The 18,551-nt window shown below is 40.0% G+C and overlaps 1 protein-coding gene across 1 annotated transcript in view; it reads left to right on the forward strand.

Moving 5' to 3' along the window:
• Positions 1 to 18,551, forward strand: part of SLC49A4 (solute carrier family 49 member 4) — a 66,020-nt gene that overhangs the window by 8,831 nt on the left and 38,638 nt on the right. Inside the window, exon 2 of the mRNA XM_074593716.1 lies at positions 12,134 to 12,227. Coding sequence (XP_074449817.1) covers positions 12,134 to 12,227 — 94 coding nt within the window. The remainder of the gene's footprint in view (positions 1 to 12,133; positions 12,228 to 18,551) is intronic.

An 18,551-nucleotide genomic window follows, 5' to 3' on the forward strand; every position in this document is an offset into this window, starting at 1 on the left:
TTTGACAGTGTGGCAGCCGTGCTACATAAAGGTAGCTGATGCTAACTTCTATAACAGAAATGGCAACAATAATTCCACTGTTATCAAAGTCCCTTGGGCTCTCTCGTAGATTTTTATTATTGAAGTAGTAAAGTACTTTGGAAAGTTGTAATGCATTCGTTTTGCTAGCTGTGTGTTTATACTGTATTTATAATTTCTAGCTATTAGTTTATAATTCCTTTAAAGAGAAAAAAGAGTAGGCTTCAACCTGTAAAAGCAGAATCTTGTTTTAAAGAAAACTGAGTCTGTTTCCTTTAAAGAATTAATATGATATTGTTTATTTTTCCTAGCAGAAGAAAGTAAGTACAAACAAAGAAAGAACATTTTCATTTGATAATGCTGAACTAACCCAGCTTTACTGATTTCTAAATTCCAATCACAGTATTACCATTGCACAAACAAAACAAATTTTATTCATTATTTTTGGCCGATGTTGGGTTTAGGTGTTAGTTTCATGTTATGTTTTAGGAGTGAAAAACAAACCTGAAGTGAATGCAGAAATGAGGTTCATTACTTGTTAATAAAGTTTGGATATTTTCTGCATTGCCGCTTTCTACCTTTTTCTTTTTTTTTTTTTTTTTTTTTTTTTTTTTTTTTTTTTTTTTTTTTGCTGGTGTGAAATGCCCTGCTTATGGGAAAGGAGCCATGTAAAATGGGTATTTGCTTGCCTTTCCCGAGCAGAAGTAGATAGTTCATAATGCAGGTCCTGAAATAGTGGTCTCTGTTGTGAAAATTTATAGTTTGACATTGCAAACAAAAATATTTGGTTTAAAACCACCCAAAAAACCAAAATCAGTGCTGAGATAAGCAGAAGTAAATTGAAGAAACATAATGCTCCAGTAATTCTCTGTTAGAATATTTTGCAAATTTTCTTGGAGAATTTCGTGGAATTTTTCAAAGTTGGAAGGGACCTCTAGAGATCATCTAGTCCAACTCCCCTGCTAAAGCAGGATTGCCCAGAGCACATCACTCAGGACTGCATCCAGGCAGGTCTTGAAAACCTCCAGAGAAGGGGACTCCACAACCTCCCTGGGCAGCCTGTTCCAGTGCTCTGTCACCCTCACCGTAAAGAAGTTTTTTTGTCATATTTGGTTGGAACTTCCTATGTTCCAGCTTGTGCCCATTACCCCTCGTCCTGTTACGTTGTTTGAGTTCTCCCAGTGGCAACTCAGTTTAGCCTCAGCTGAGCAGACCAAAAACCTTGCCAGTACAAGTTTCTTTAAGAATTTTGTTAGTTATAATCCTGGGGCAAGGGAAATTGTGGCTTGCTCTGGTTTTCTCTCAGTGGTGACATTCAGAGCTATTCCATCACTTCCTGCCATAATTCTGCTTTTTAATGCTTCTCACGTGCCTGTGCTATTGTGGCTCTGTAGCCGTGCTGTAACTATAATTATGCTGCAGAAGCTTGTGATCAGTGCTCCAACTTCCTCAAAAGCTACAAATTAAGCTTTCTCATGCAGATTCGTAGGAGAGAGGATTTTTAGATTTTTTTCCTCTTTTTAAAGCTGGAGATGCGTGTGACTCAGCCTGAGGGAATGATGTGTTTTGAAAGTGAGAGGTCTTCCGCTTTTTGCAAAGTTTGACGGTGTTTTTCTGGAATACAAGACATCACATACAACTGCATTTAGAAACTTTCTGGTTTATTTGGTTGTTTTTGATGAATGCATTCCTTTTGAATATTTGAGAAAGGTGGAGTTGTTATATTTTAATTGATTAATCACGTGAACCTAAAGAGTTGATCAGGAGCCTTAAAAAATGTAGTGGGTTTAGGACCCGTTACAGTGCTGCAAAGGGTGTCTTTTAGGGTCAGCTATGTACCCTCAATAGTGCCTGATGCGTTTTAATGTTAAAGTAGCATTGAAACGGTTCACAGAGAGGAAAACTGAAAGCTCAGTCCAGTGACCTTTCCTCCAAGTCACAAGACCCACATGGATATTACGTCAGTGGGACTGTTAAGGCTCTCTTTTACCTCAACTCACAGCAGGGATATTAAAAAGGAGAAACTTTGCACTTAGCGTCCCGCTTAGCAGATGCACTAGGCAGTATTTAGGGCGGTTGCCAATTCTTGCTGCATGGCTGATTCTTGATGCTCTGTTGTGGCAAAGCAAAATGCCTCTGTATTTCTTAAAATGAAGAATTTCATGCACCGTTGGGCGGTGCGGGCACGTACCACTAAGGTAATGACAGAACATCTTCCCTGATAGATGTGTACAAGAGAGATTGTTTTTCCTCTCTGTCACCACAGGTAAGGATCTGTAGTTAGTTGTGTGGTAATTAAGCCTGCTGTGCAATCGGGAGTCCTTGAAATGAGTGGGAAGAAAAAGCTTCCCTCCCCCTGGTTTGGGCTGTCGGTGTTCGTCCAGGAATACAACAGCGAGAACTAGAGTGAAGGCTTGTTGCCTTGTACTCGTTGTCTCTCAACTTTTTAATAAGCATCCATAATTTAGCTTCCAAATTAATGAAGAGGTTTAGTCCCTGACTGCATTATTAGCTGTTTTTGTCAGTTGCTCTGTATCTTTGTATGTATATACTAGCACATGCATGTCCTGGTACATAGTTTTTCAGTTTATCAAATGGCAAAGATGGACTTAATTATTCACTGATATCTTCCTGTTTCAGTAAATATTGGAGTTGAGAGTAGAAAGCAGGTACCTGAGTTGAAGGAAGAAAGAACAACTCTTACAAATATTTGTATATTAATTTCACAGATTTAGTAAGCACTCAAATGGCTCTTTTTCATTTTTATTTTTTTTATTGTATCCCAGCACTGCACTGAACCCCAGGTGAGGAGAAGACCTGATTTACTAGCCTTTTTAATACTAATGGTGAGACTGGCTGCTGTTTCCTTGTGGCTATGGCCTGAATAAACAAGGCAGAGGGGGGAAAAGAAAGAGAAAAGTGAAGCAGAAGATAAATGGCTTGCCCAATTTCATAAGGCATGTCGAGAGATGCAGGTCCCACTGCCCCAGGGCAGTGCTCTCTTCTCTCGCAGGCGCTCTGCAAGGATTAATAGAGGTTCATCACACTTGGATTAGTTGCAGATAAAATGGATGCTCTCTGCAGTAAAATGTAATATCAATAAACAGCTAAAATAATTGATCTCCTTTGAAGTTAAAAAACATGGTATTAAAGAATAGGAGATATTTTAGTAAAGAGTGTAAAACTGATTCTAAAAATCAGCATTTTGATCTGCAGGCAAATACCATTCAACTCAGTGCTTTGTTTATCTGTTCAGGCAAAATGTCAGTCTCTGGACTGATAAATAGAATTTACAACACTGGTAGGAGTTTGCAGTGCAGATTTTTAATCGGCATCTTTTGCCATTTGTTTTTCCATTGTTGATGTTAAACTGTTAGGGTGCTTCAAAATCCTTAGCTCACATATGGAAAGGAAACTTCAATACTTGTAAACTACCTTTTCATATATCCAAAAGCTCAGACTAAGCCTGTTCAGTTCTTAAAATCAAGACTATGTTATTTACAATACCAAACTTCTGAACTGCTGCACAAACTCTGAAATACTTTGTATTTCCAGCTGCAGTCTGCCACCAACTGTGATTATATCCATGTTCGTGGGGCTAACTCTGTAAGACACCATGGAAGAACCTGGGTCATTAAATTTGTAACAACTAAGTTTAGAGGAATAGAGTTGGAGAATTAAGCTGTACGTTCCTTGACATCTTTTTAGAGATTATGTGCTTGCCTGATATGCTGCGATAATGTTAAAACAGGACGGGTCCACTGATCGTATTCTCTTGACCTAATTGATGCAAACGAGACAAAAGCACACTGCATCCTCCTGATGTGGTTGTGATAGCTTGTTCTTCCTTCTAACAGATGCAGTCAAATTCTTGTATCTAGAGTAAATGGAAAAATAATGATTTTAATATGCTTTAATGAATGTTAAGGAAAAACAAACAAAACAAAACCAAAAAAACCCAACCAAAAAACCTGTAAAGCAAGAAGAGTATTTACAATACAAACCAGAAGTGAGCAGAGCAGTCAGAGTGTGAATACGTTAAGTATTTTGGTTCACTCACAATCAGGATGCATGTACAGAAAGACGCAGCAGCTCAGGAATTGTGGGGTGGTTGTGTGATTGTCATTATAATTCTCAATTGCAGCTTTGCTTCTCACGATTACGTCCTAGCAGCTTCTATATCTGTTTTAGTTGTTACACATCTTCGGTCATTTCCCCTGAGGTGACTGTCTTCTCTCAGAAACACTTGGCTAGCTAAATTTTTTGCTTTGAGTCTCTTTGTTATATTGGGATTTTTTTACAAGATTCTTAACTAACCTCATAAATCACAAGTGATGCTGTTATTATAAAGACTCACATGATGATGTTTTTGCAGAGAAAGGATGTTTTTCATCTGAGAGTTAAACTGAAAAAAGGACCAGTGGGGATGAGTGTGTTGGCTGCCATATTTTCAGTTTTGCACGCAGTCTTGCTGTGTCGGCCCAACAAGTGCTAGCAGCAGAAATAACTTTATCTTTGGGTTAGATCTGGTCCCTGGCACTGCTTGCACTTCCTCATTTGGCAGGGACTTCCCTGTGGGTTCCCCTGCATCGCTGGTGATGGTGCCTCTGGGTTATTGGCTCTTCTGAATTTCTGACCTTGATTAGAAAGTGTATATCAAACCGCAGGAACTGTTTCAGTTGAAGGTGCTGCGTTTGTACCTACGAAGATTGTTTCCTTGAATTTAATTTTTGCAATAAATTAATTTATATGAAATTTCTAACTCCTGATAGCCTGGATGTTAACTGGGCAACTGTTGCTGCCTGATTCTGTTACAACAGCTGTAAGAAATTATAGAGAGAAATGTACCTCCTACATCTAGAATTCAAGAGATTTCTAGTACGTATTTTGTCTGGGGATCCCCATCTGCCTACTGTTGATGTCAGATGGAAATTGGAGCACACTGTCTAGTGGAATCTGCTCTTGCTGTGCAGTCCTCCACTGGAAGGATCCGTACAGGAAAAGGTCTACTTTTTGTATCCTAGACAAGACTGGGGGTGAGGGGGGACAACACAAATGTAGTTTGGGGTCTAATTTATTTCAAACAACTCCTGTATGATAGAGCTTGGCTCTTACTATTAGAGCTTGATTCTTACTATTTGATACCAGAAGGATGCTGTGACCTGTCTTGCAGAATGCTTAAATGAGGTCACGGGGAGTTTGCTTTATTTTCAATCAGGGGAAAAAAAAAAAAGTAAGTCGTAAACCTTTTTAGGTGAAATTTGGATGCTACTTTGGTAGTGCCACATAGAGCCAGGGGAACAGATGGAAGCAATTGGCTTCAGTTTGTTTTAAAAATACGGGATTAAAATACATTTTAAAATGCTTATGAAAGACGGGAAGATAATAGAAGCATCAGCATCATGTATGTTGTGCTTAATGGCACCCCATGACGTCTTGGCCATCAAACTAGGAGTAATTTTTGATTAGCCACATATGAGATGGTAGTTGTTCTCTCTTGCATGCGGTCTTTGTTGGTTCCGAGTGTAGTTGATGCTATTCTTGATAATGTATTTATTTTCCATTGAGTTTCCAAACACAATTTATGCTCCTCTGCAATCAAGTGCTTTTGTGGAATCCAAGGCAGGCCCGATACACTGATTTTTCGAGTTTGTTCCATGTGTTAGCAGAAAGATTGGGAGCACATCTTAGCTATGAAGTCTTTTTACATCAGTGAAAAGGATCTTTTCTTTTGAGAATTGTATTGCTTGATGCGAGGATGTTTCTTCTGAAAGAGGATTGCTGTGTATCGTCCTTAATGACAGCAGTCAATTCAGCAAAGTGCAGGCACAACAGAAGTTTTATTCATTGTGTGTAGTAGAAAGGTAGCAATTTTTTTTTTTGGCATTTTAATCATGACAAGGATAACTGATCTTGTGAGAGTAAATGGCACAGCTATTAGTATAATTTTGCTTGAATTACATTTAAAATACAAAGATTTCTGGAGCAGTAGATAATGATGAAGTAGGGACTCTGTGGAGAGCTTTCAGGATTCCCTGATAAAGTGAGATGTTTAAACAAGCTTTTGTTTTATTATGGCTAAGTGTAAAGGCACACATTAAGGAGGAAGAGAAACAGACCTTTGCTATAAAATGCACAATTGGTATCCAGCAAAGAAAAATCCATTTTAAAAAGGATGATTAAACAGTAAGGAGGGTATTCAGACAAGACAAAAACAATTCTAGAACTAAAGAAAAACTGTAAAAGACTTGGAGGTCAGTGCTTTCCTTGCTGAAACCGAAGGTAAAGGCTGTTTGTTACACATTAACTTCATAGAAGAAAAAATGCAAGATCCTGCACTTCATTTTGTCAGGAAAGGCAGGCAAAGCAAGAATTTGTTTGACAAGTGAATTTACTTTAAATTGAAAGGAAAAGCTCAATTTAACAGTGAATTGTTGGAATGGCTGTTGAAATTGAGTTTTTCACTTCCTGATGTGTCTGCATCAAGGGAGCATTTTTAAAACTTTTTATTTAGCTAGATATGCTTTAGTCAAAATAGTAGTAGAGTCATTAAGCAAATTAAAATGCTCTCAGTTCAGTGTCAGAAGGGACCGTTCTTGCTTCCAGCCTGGTCTTTAAAAACTGTGAAAATGTGCAGCAGGCTGATGTCACTTGCTTCTAATTAGAGCCTTGTCGTATCCTGTATTTGTGAGGACTGATTTTAGTATCTGCAGCTGAGGGAAGGAAAACCCTCAAATGCTAATGCATCCGAGCGCCGGATGCGTGAGCTGTGCGAGGGAAACCCACTGCTGCCGTGCCAGGCAGGGGCTGAATCCGGCAGCCTCTCCCCTGGCCAAACGTCCATTCATCTTAGCAGAAAGGTGAAAAGTGACTGTTCTGCATGTCCAACTGGAATTTTGCCCCTAGGAAAATTCCTCCTTCATCAGGAGGCTGGGGAAAACCCAAACAGTGTCTGCCATTTGTGTGATGCTCTGAAGTAGAGGTGTCTGTGGCAGTGGCTGGGGAGCCGGGATGCGGCCGAACGCCGGCCTGAGCCAGGGGATGCACAGGGCGTTCGCTGCCACTAGACAGCAGAAGTAGAAACTTCCACTTCTGAGTGTGCAGGCAATTTTGCCTTGAAGTGTGTTTTGTGTAAGGGTTTGTTTTTTATGGTCTCTCAGTTACATGTTTTATGATGTTTTATTGTAATGGGTGACTTACAGGCGAGAGAAGGAACGGTCATACTTCTCAAAAGCTTACAAAAGCATTAAGCGGTTGTTGATCATGTTCTCTTTCTGAATAACAAACTGATAATGTGTAAATAGTTGGAATGAGGAGTTCATTGTAGCTGTACAGCATCCTTTACTAAGTTTCTTATTAAACTGGGCATACTAAATCACTTAACTGGGTTACAAGTCAGTAATGCAGTGTGTGGAGGGCGGGGGGAAGAATTTTCTTTTCATGTACTTTAAAAAGTATCTTGAAAGTAAGGCGTGCTGGCAGAGTTGGGGGGGTTAGCAACACCCACGTATTGGATGCCGTCGCCTGACATTGTTGTGAGGGAGCTGAAGAGCAGCTGGGTGCCACTGGTGGCTGCTGCCTCCGGCTCCGGTGCGAGACCACGTCGTGGTGTGTTGGGTTTTGCCCATTTTCTGTGTTGGGCTGCGGGTGATGGCGGGGCCTGGGTTCATCCTGCCATGTGTGTTGCTGCAGCAGCTGCTTTCCCAGAAAGAAAGCTTGTGGGCTAGCTAGAAACGTCCCACCAGTCAGCATATCATCGAATGGTTTGGGTTGGAAAGGATCTTAAAGATCATCTAGTTCCAACCCCCTGCCATGGGCACAGGTAAACATCAAGGTTTGCTAGTACAACATGGTCTTGGCAGGACTGAAAGTCTGTGTTTTGCAGGGGAGTTAAGAGGATTGTGGGTTGGGAGTTTGTGTTAAATCTGTAATAGCAGCAGGAGTTTGGGGGTAGTTGTTTTAAAGAGAAATAAAAACCAGCAAATGCAGCGTGGGCTGCTGAAGTTGTAAAGCAGAGTGTCTTGTTAGCCGCAGGAGGGTTAAACAGTTGAACAATATCGACTGTTTCACTCATAAATGATAATTAATGTGTCTTTTTATTACTGACTCAATTTCTGCTGCTAGCTTGGACTTTTCTGTTACTGCCAATGACGTTTGGCCATTCTGACCATGGCCACGCTTTGCTCAGCGGCCAGTGCAACCTGCGGGGCCCAAAACCTCCTCCAAGAGGTTTTGCAATGGCAACAAGAAAGGCTGCGAAGAGCGGAAAACTTCCTCCATTGGCAGAAAATCCCTTTTAGGAAGCTTCTTCCCTTTCCGTCCATGTGTCAGAACCCTTTGGTAGAAGGGGATTGGGAACTGGATGATGGATTTTAATTTGTAACACACACACACACCCCGGTTACTGGTTGCGTTTATAGGGTAAAATTAATGAACTTAATTTTACACCTACTCGAAACCTTGTTTGTGTGAATTACTTACATCTTTTGAGATAGAGATATAATTTCTTGGAGGGCTCACAGGCTTTTTTTCAGACTTGGTTGGTTACTTTGGTTTGTTGTCCCCATGATGCATGCTGCGATCTGAAACACTCTGGTGTGCACTTTTTAGAGTGATACAAGATGCCCAATTCAGATTAAGGACCACTGCAACGTTCAAAGCAAAAATACTGAAAGAACTATAAAAATATATTAAAGGCCAATTTCTAACAAAGATGAAAAAGAGGATGGATTCAGAGAGTTAAAATGTAAAGCAAAATTAAAGGGGAAGGTGCATAGAGGGTAGAAACATATCATGTAATTAGCAATGAAAATACCTAACATGCTGCTTGTCTGTGAGTCTTTTACCTGTTTATTTTGATGTCATAATTTTCAACATGCAGCTTTAACCGGAAGTATTTTTAAGGGTGTGTTTACATGTTAAGGCAGGGGGGGAGAAGGCCAAAGAATAATCTGTGCGATCAAAACATTACAGTATATAGTATTCAAAATGGGGACTTCAAGGAATGTTTGGAGAGATCAAACATACATGATTGTGTGAGGCTTTAACTGATAATTTTAAAATAAAATTACCTGACGTCTAAGGCTGACGTTAAAGATAAGCCAAAACTTAGGACTGGGGGAACACTTCGGCATCCAGTTCAGTTTTCACTGAATTGCATGTTGTTTTTCTTAGGAAACCTTTCTGCAGATTAAATTTAAACTTTTTATTGGTTTGTGTTTTTTGTTTTGGGTTGTCTTTTTTTTTTTTTTGGTTTGGTGTGTTTTTTTAATTAAAAATTAAATAGTTTTTGATTTGGAACATGCTGGGCTGCATCAGGAGAAGCATGGCCAGCAGGTCAAGGGAGGTGATTCTCCCCCTCTACTCTGCTCTCGTTAGACCCCACCTGGAGTACTGCATCCAGTTCTGGAGCCCCTACTACAAGAAAGATACGGACGTGCTGGAGCGTGTCCAGAGAAGGGCCACGAGGATGATCAGAGGGCTGGAGCAGCTCTCCTATGAGGACAGACTGAGAGAGTTGGGGTTGTTCAGTCTGGAGAAAAGAAGGCTCCAAGGAGACCTTATAGTGGCCTACCAGTATCTTAAGGGGGCCTACAAGAAAGCTGGTGAGGGACTTTTTAGGATGTTGGGTAATGGTAGGACTAGAGGGAATGGATTAAAACTAGAGATGGGTCGATTCAGACTGGACGTTAGGAAGAAGCTCTTCACCATGAGGGTGGTGAGACACTGGAACAGGTTGCCCAGGGAGGTGGTAGATGCCCCATCCCTGGAATTTTTTAAGGCCAGGCTGGATGGGGCTCTGAGCAACCTGGTCTAGTGGGAGATGTCCCTGCCCACGGCAGGGGGCTTGGAACTGGGTGATCTTTAATGTCCCTTCCAACCCTAACAATTCTATGATCCTATGTCCTGCAGTGATTTAAACTTAAATGTCTGTCTAACAGTCATTAACTGCTGTGCCCTGGGCTTGCACCTGCCTTGTGCCTCCTGTGGCAGGACCTTCTGTGTCCGTGAGCGGGACCTTCCATGCTGGCTGGCTCTGTCCTTGTGTCTCCCAAAAGGCACAATGTGCCGTGTTTTGCGACATGCAATTCAAAAAGACCATGGTTTACATGGAAAATATGAAGGTGATATGTACATCACTAGACCTTTGCTGAATCATTGCAGCAGCATTTCCAAATGGAACACCGTAAATTTTTCAATTAAAAGACTTGTGTTTTGATTTTTTCCATCAATAAAATTACAATTCTCATTGCGCGCAAGTTCTCATTATGCACAAAAGCAATGCTCACAGAGATTCATTTCACAGGAGAAAAGGCAAAAGCATCACATACATAATCCTGATACAAATGATTACCCCCACAACGTCTGTAGTTTGGTAATATGGGGTTAAGCATGGCATGAAGGCTCATGGGGTGGCCTGGCAAACATGAAGAAAAACAGGATTTGAACAGCCCTATTATCCGGGCATTTAGTTAGGACTCTCTGAACACTCATACTTGAAAAACTAGTTTCACAGTAACAAGTGCTGGTTGAGCACAGAGTCAAGCAAGTAAGTCTGGACAGGCATTGGAAATCCTTCAAGGAAACAAATATTCTCAGCTGATGATACTTCTCCGGGGCATCAGGGTTGTGAGGTGTCCTTTGGAGTTGCAGGACTGCCGGTTGCATTCCTTTCCTTAATGACTGAGCCATACCAAAGGAAGTCACGCGTCCATTTCATAAAACCTTTAGCATTGGCAACTTTTTGTTTGGGTTGACTTGGGCCAGGTTGATGGAGAGAGGAGCCGTCTTTGATTCGGTCTGTGCAGTGTCCAGCACAAGGAGTTGCACACCCATGAATGAAGTTCACTAAGAGCTGTGGCAATGAGAGCAAAGTGATGTCTCAACCACTGAAATTATGTTTTGGTAAAATACGTGATCTAAAACCCCCCCATAAAATTCACATGGAGACAAAATGTGTAGTGCAAAGTGCTGGTTGAATTGTGCTGATTACAGGAGTCATTAACATAGAGGGAGCGCTTCTCTGAAAATTGTTGGTTATAGAAACAATCAAAATAATTTGTTTGTTAGGTGAGTTATCATAGGGACTTGTTCTTTTTCAGTCTGTGTTTTGGGTAGTTACTAGTTTTACCTGAAGTTAGAGATACTGCACGTTTGTCGGCATTTAATTGTTTTTATTATGTTCTGCTAAGAACATGGAAGCCCTTTATTCTCTGTTTGTTGCTGTGAAATTGTTTCCAAGTTTTACGACTTCACAGATATAGACTGTATCAGCGGTTTTTAATTGTGCATATTTATGATTTTGGTGTTTTACAAGATTCTGGAGATTAAGCCCCTCAGGTGTCACTGTTCTCTTTCTGTTTGCTGCTGATGGAAACACCTTAGCAGCAGCAAGCAAACCGCGGGCAAAAGGAATTGCACCACTAAGATAAAGTTGTTTCTAATCTAAGTGCTTCTCAGTTGAGAATCACAGTATGAGGAAAAAACATATTCGAGGAATCAGTCAATTGTAGCTTTTTTCTAATGTACTATATTTACGTCCTCTGACAATTTGAGCTGAGCGCAGCGAAAACCTGGCCTAATTGCAAGGACTGCAAAAAAAATACTTGAACTTTTTTCCCCCTGAATAAATAGTTATTTCTTCAGGATGAAATGCATCTCTGCGTTAGGAAAGAAAACAATAACAGTGCTGTGTCTGCACTCATTAAGTGGTTGGAAAAGAATGTACAAGTCTACATTGTTCTTTGGATCTACCTAGATTTCAGATCACACATTGGAGCGGATTCCCTGATGCTTCTAATTCTAAAGGAAACACAGTACATCTTGATGATACTTTTATTATCACTTTTCACTTCCAAGAATGTCTGTAAGATTTTGGATACAATCCTGGGCGATAGTATGCCAAGAGTGAGCCTTTGTAATTCTGGAGTGTAAGTATAGAAAATAACACAGGATTTCATAATGTATCTGTAATTCATATCAGCACCAAAGTGTTTATGACTTGAAAGAGATATGAATTACTTCTGTGAGACTGCGTATAAATATATTTAGGGAATGCATTTTTTTGCAACATTGCTGACTTAACTTGTAAAATACTGTTGTTTTTTCATCTTAGGTCTGAGGGTGACTGTGTTACTAACATCATCCCTCATGGTATTGGGAGCTGGCCTGAGATGTGTTCCAGTTTCGGACCTAGAAATTAGGAAGAAGTAAGTGAATCAGTTATTTTTAATATACGTATTTTATGCTTTCTGCTAACGTAATTTTTGCTGCTACGGCAAAGAAATGTTAGTACAAATTTTCTGCATGGGTTTGATGAAACAAATGTTTGTTGTGTGGACGTGGGCTTACATGCTTCTTGCTTCTTAAATGGATTTTTCTAGTCCTTCTTTTACATAGTATCTGAAGATCAGAAAGCCCATTACAAACTTGAGTTAATTAAGCCTCACCCCATCCTGCATAGCTAATATTAATCTGTTTTGCAAACAAGGAAGCAGAGATTTAGAGAGGTTCAGAAACTGGCCTGAGATCACACAGGGAACCATGCCACAAAACCCCCAAATATGTAATTTATATGCAAATGTTAAATAATTAGTTCATGTTTCTCATATTGGATATATGGGATTGTGCAGTCAAACAGATGAATTCATGCAAAATGGCCTTTTTCATGTAGTCTCTTCCAGTGTGCATTCCAAAGTAGTCTTCGGCTTTCTCTGTGGTTGAAACGAATGTTTTCTGTACACATCCAATTTGAGAGTTTGCGATAGAGACAGATTACTTCCTAAAAATCACACAATCCAAACAATTCAGTTGCCCCATCAATGTATCATGAACCCAGGAATCCTCGGTAAGTACGGGAGCCGCATCCTTAGTGTGCAGCCAGGGAATACGGATCGCTTGTTGTTCACTTATCTTTGTTTTGCCTGTCATGCTGAAAGAGGAAGGAGTACAGGAACTACTACGTTTTTCTGCTTCTTTAAAAATAGTAGTAGCACTAGATCTTCACTAGTTATGTAAGCACCAAGAAAAAAATATTTATAAAAGGTTTGTATGTTTTTTCCCCTTCAATTGTAGTCAACTTCTAGGCAGCCCTTGTATTATTTCAGCAAATTCCATTTTTTCCTTTAGTGTTGCTTACCCTGGAAATTAACTCAGAAACATTTAAGTTGAGAAAGAAAATGTTTGGTGTGAAGTAGAAGGCAGGTGACTAAATGTCACAGGTTAAAAAAAAAAGGGGGGGGGGGGAAGAGGTTCAGAGGACTGAGAATGTGAAAAACACATCGATTGTAAAACCAGCCCCGATCAGGAGTAAGTAGCTAGTATGTAACGCTGGCTTAGTAAACTGAGTGCAGCGTGGTGAGTATTTCGGTTCCTAGGTGCTTAGTGAGCGTATGAGGAAACCCAGGGTGCTCCAGATGTTAGTTGCCAACAGCATTGCCCATTTCAATGTGGTGTTCAAGGACTTTGTGAGCAGGGGAGGCTGAACTAACCGTATTATGCTGATGATCACAGTGACCCTTTCTATTTAGGGTAAAAACGTATGATTAAGGAAGAGCAATCCTCATTGTGCCCTTGTTTTACCTTTTCTCAAGATGCTAAGGGATGCTCACTATCCAGTTCATCAGTTCCGACCAATGTTGGATTAGTTATATATATCTTTTAAATTGGCTAGATGGTTTAAATGCAATGAAATGTGGTGTCTTATGTCGCTTTTAATTTATCATTTATGCCAAAAGACTTATGCGGGCCTAGGCTTTACCAAAGTAAGGATGAAGATGGTAAGAACTTAAGAAGAAATTCCCAAGTGAGATTTTGATGCGAGGTATCATATGGGGAGTAGGAAGGAGAATTTCCACATGCTTTGATCACCTTTAAACAAGGTTTTCCAGTGTAACTGCAGTGAGGGGATCTGGGAGAAGGGTGAAATGAATGCTTAAGAAGAAACATTCAAAAAACAACTTCTTTAACTGGGTAAAGAAAGGCTGTGGAGTCTGATGAGATGTATAAAATATAATGATACATTTTATTGAAAAGCATATAGGGGAAATAAAAAAGCGTGAGCAGAATCCTAATGGAAAAGGTTACTTATTTCATTTATTCATGCTGTGAAAATATGCATCATCTCCAGCTGAAATTGATAAATTTGGTTACTTAGCCAAAAAAAGAGAATTTTTTTAAGAATTGCAGCTCTACCTGAGGAAGTAGTTTGATCTTTTTACACAGTTTGACTAAAAATCTAGAGAGAATTAATTATAGCTAATGGTGTGAAGCACAAGGATGGTTTTCAGTGAAGATTTCTTGAGACATTGTAAGTAATTGTACAGGCTGTGCAATGTAACTTACATCGTTTTGGGGACTAAGACTTAAGGCCAATTTTCATCGATTATTTGAAGCATGATACCAAATAAAATAATATTTTTGGGATGAGCATTACTGCTTAATGAATTAGCAACAAATGGCTGAGCACTAAACTGTGCGCTTACTCTGAATGTGTATGTGCATTAATATGACAGTTTGAACATTACAGAGCCACTGGGATGGACAAGATCCCACGCAAGCTAATATTGGAGCATTTCAGAAGCCAGTGTAACTGGAATGTCTTTAAATGCTTTTGCATGTTTCCTAATGTGTTCCTTCAGTCGCCGGATAATCTGCAGTAATATACTGAAGGATTTCCATGGGACAATTATGTCAGAGTTAAGATACATAAAATTAGAAGAACGTTTATGAGGTTTGTCAGGGTTTAGGGCTTTTTCTACTTTGTAGCTGTCTCTGCTCCCTAAGCTCTTGTAATTTAACATTAAGGAGAGCTACTAAAGCCCGTTGCCTATCAGAGCAATCAGAGACGTGAGGAAATCACCGTTAAGACTGACATTTAATCCTGACTGCTTTGTGCTCCTTATCTCACACGGACCTGTAATATCCAAGTGCGTTCTTAAGCTCCTTTCTAGTCTGTAATTATTCTTTTGGCTCTAGTGCGGAACAGCAGACTATCTCCAGCTCTCTGACTCATGTTTTAAACACAAACCTTAACCTCTGTTTCCAGTTCATTTGGTGCCCATGTATGTGTGTGACTTGTATGAGGGAGAATTCGGGCTGCGCATTTGACTGTGTCTCTTGAAGCAGCTGTTCCTTATGGTGAATTTTCGTTCTCTGCCAGTGTGACCTAAAACCGTACTGGGAATCCATGCCAGAACCGCATAAATTCAGTGAAGGCTGAAGTGGGAGTGCAGGCAAAAATGAGGAAGAGTGGACCTGTGTTTGAGGAGCAAACCTATACATGGGCTAGTAAAGTCCCTCTCACGTACACCTATGCTCTTACCTGCTTTCCTCCTCAGCCCACTAACCTGTGACGTTAATGTGTGTATCATAAAGACAAGGAGGTTAAAGAGAGTTTTTCTTACGTACCACACACGTCTGGGCTTGTCAAATGTGCCAGATATGTGATGGTGAATTTGACTTCTAAAAATAAACCCCCAAACTATTACTCCTTTCTAAATGTTATGAAAACCTCATTTGCCACACCTGGTTTTTTTTTAGTTCATAATTAATGTAAATTATATAGAACGTAAAAAAAAGATGTTATCAAATTGTACCATTCCTGAACTTGTACCTTCTTCCCTTCCCTGAAGGTTGCAAGAGCATCGCTAATGCTTTTTTGCCTGTATCTCCAGGCCCAGTCCTTTCCTTTTTGACTACTACTTGGCACTGAGGGAATATTTTCATTGCATTCTTTTTAAATTTGATTATTTTATCCTGAGTATTAACAGTTACTAAGAGGCCATTTTTATTTTATAGACCAGATTGTTTTTTCCCCCCCTCATGTAACGCTTTGTATTTATCTCATTTTATGTGTTTAGCAATAGATTTACATACAGCTTAGGACTTCTGTATAATTGTAAAATAATAAATCTAGGCAAAAAGCTATGTGAGCTGAAACAGGTAAGAAAGAAGGAAATAAATGATGAAATCAGCCCATAGCCATAAATCTGTGGCTTTTAAGACTGACCATGTGATGCAAGACTTCTTAAAGTGTTTTGAAAGACAGGATAATTAGAGACATGGAAGTAAAGGATGTAACATAATTTGTCATTTGTATTGAATATATAAATTAAGCAATTTATTAGAACTTAATATGCCGTTGGCTGGCAGGGTTTGGCCTTCACATTAGGTTTCACAACAGAGAAGTAGTTATTGAGGACCTTGAGTCACGGCGGTGAGAGGGTGCCCTTGGCAATAAGTACCATTAAAACATTTGTTGGGAAGCCAGCAAAACAATGACACAGAGAATGACAGCGGATGCAGGAGCGGTTATTTACAAAGTCATTTATGGAGGGCACACCAGTAATTGCTAGTTCCCGTAAAAGGGCTTTTTCTTTAATAATGCCACTCTTCAGGATTTTGAAAATTTTTGCCTACTCTTAGATACATTGATGTTAACTTTTCCCTTTATTGTATTTGTAGATCCGCTCTTACCACATCTTTGGTACATTTTGTTTCTTTTAGCTAGTTGCACCCAGTTTCTATCAAGTATTCTATCCTTGTTAGACATATTGTTTAATAGTTCCACATTTTCCCTTTTTAATCCCTGAAAACCTAAAGAATGACATGGGATCATCTCGTTGTTTGCCTTTCCTGATCCTAAAATGACCATGAGCCACCATTGTCATGCATGAAAAATGCAAAGGGACACCTCAGAAGAGTAAAGAAAGGACATGTTAGACTCTTATATTCCCTGGAAATACTTAACACACTTCTGTGCTTACAAAAGCACCCCAAACCTGGAGCAGCGGTGGAGAAGATGGGTTAAAATGTTCCAGGGAGTTAAAAGAGCCTTTTAGGAGAGGGGATGGTAGAAGAATCTGACCGTAAGAAATAAAGACAGAGTGTGATGCATGTTGTGCGCTCCCTCACTCACTGGGGGAGAGAAATGAAAAAAGTATTTAATCTGAAGCGTGGTTCTGGGAGTAAAAAGGTGAATAAAGGTACCCGGTGGTGTGCTGTAGCGCAGGAGGAGGATGCTGAGACGGAGCACTTGCCTGGCGCTGATGGCACTCGCTGGTTTGTGCTTTGGCTGCAGAGCTGGGGGAAGGCTCAGTTGGGTTAATCCATAGTATCGAAAAAAAGAGGTAAGTGGGGGTAAAAGGAAACAAGTCATTCATGGGTAGATTCTCAGGAGGAATATTTAATCTTATACGTCCGTAACTTAACAGTTTAGCTTGTTTTTATTACCTCTACTGGCTTCATCTTGTTACACAGGTTTTATTTTTTAACCTCTGCTCCAAAGCTGTTGTTTTAGATGAGAGGTCCTGTGTGTCGTTCCTAACTGGCAATGATTTTTTCCTGCTTTACTTATTTGTCGATGTTAGAGGTGGATTCGGTGGGTGATTACGTGTCCCTCTGCCTGCCCAGCGTGTCCTGTGATGCACCGGCAGCTGCTGCTCAGCGCTGCCAATTAGGTGGCAGCCAAATTGGCTTCTCCTTCAGCTGAAACAGCCTTAGTGGAAACAGAAGATGGCTTGATGGGTTTGGTGGTAAATACTCCTTCCTCTTGCTCCTGTGCTTGATTTCAGCCGTGGCACTCTGGGTGTCATCCGCCTCCCCCAGCGACGGGGTTAGCTGCTGAAGCAGCAATTTACCCTGTGTAAATTCTTGGAATGGTAAATCCAGTAGATATATTAAAGGAAACTGAAATCTCAGAAAGGGCTCGGTATTGCTGCAATATTGAATGGGCAACATTTCTACAAGGCCTGAGCTAGTATATAAGTATATAAGCTTATGCTGGAAGGAACAGAATTTATAGTCTTTGTGGGATATTTCACTCCATCTCATGTAATGGCAGGTGTTATCCTCAACTGTAATAAGCTTTTGATTTTTTTAATCATATTGAGCTCTTTGCCTTAGTCTTGTGACTCATATTTTGTTGGCTAATTTATGTCCTTAAAGAATAATTCATATTAATTGAATTTATATCGAAGCTGCTGCATTATAATCAAAACATCCTCTTGCTCTTTCACGGAAAAATTGTGTGGGAGCATTTAAATAGGTCTTGTTTATCCCATTTCCTAATTTGCTCTATCTCATGTACGTTCCTACTCTTTTACTAAAAAATCCTACTGGTGCTAAGTAATCTCCATCAGCTTTCTCCCATGGCAGCCCTGATAGCAGCCAGGCCTGGTGCGCTTCCCTGATAACTTCTTTCAGTACGTTTTGCCTCATTAGCCCATAATGTAATTACCCACTTTGTGTTTACAGCAATGCTGTTTATTTTGGGTCCGTTCATATTTGATGAGCGTGTTCTCTGTTAGGGTTGCTTTAAAGATGTCTTCTTTTAAAAATGGGTTTGTGGAGTGGGTTAGCTTTAAAAGAAAAACAAACAAACAAAAAAGACCCTTTTAATAAAAAAAAATAACAAAAAGCAGCTTTGATGTCATGTGCCCTCATCCTTCAAACTTGGATAAGGCTTTAAGTGAAGACACCATCTTCTCAGCCGCGTGACAGCTCTGCTGACGGCACAATAACATGGTGTGACG

The sequence above is a fragment of the Larus michahellis genome, chromosome 7 (genome assembly GCF_964199755.1).
Source record: "Larus michahellis chromosome 7, bLarMic1.1, whole genome shotgun sequence".
Classification (NCBI taxonomy): domain Eukaryota; kingdom Metazoa; phylum Chordata; class Aves; order Charadriiformes; family Laridae; genus Larus; species Larus michahellis.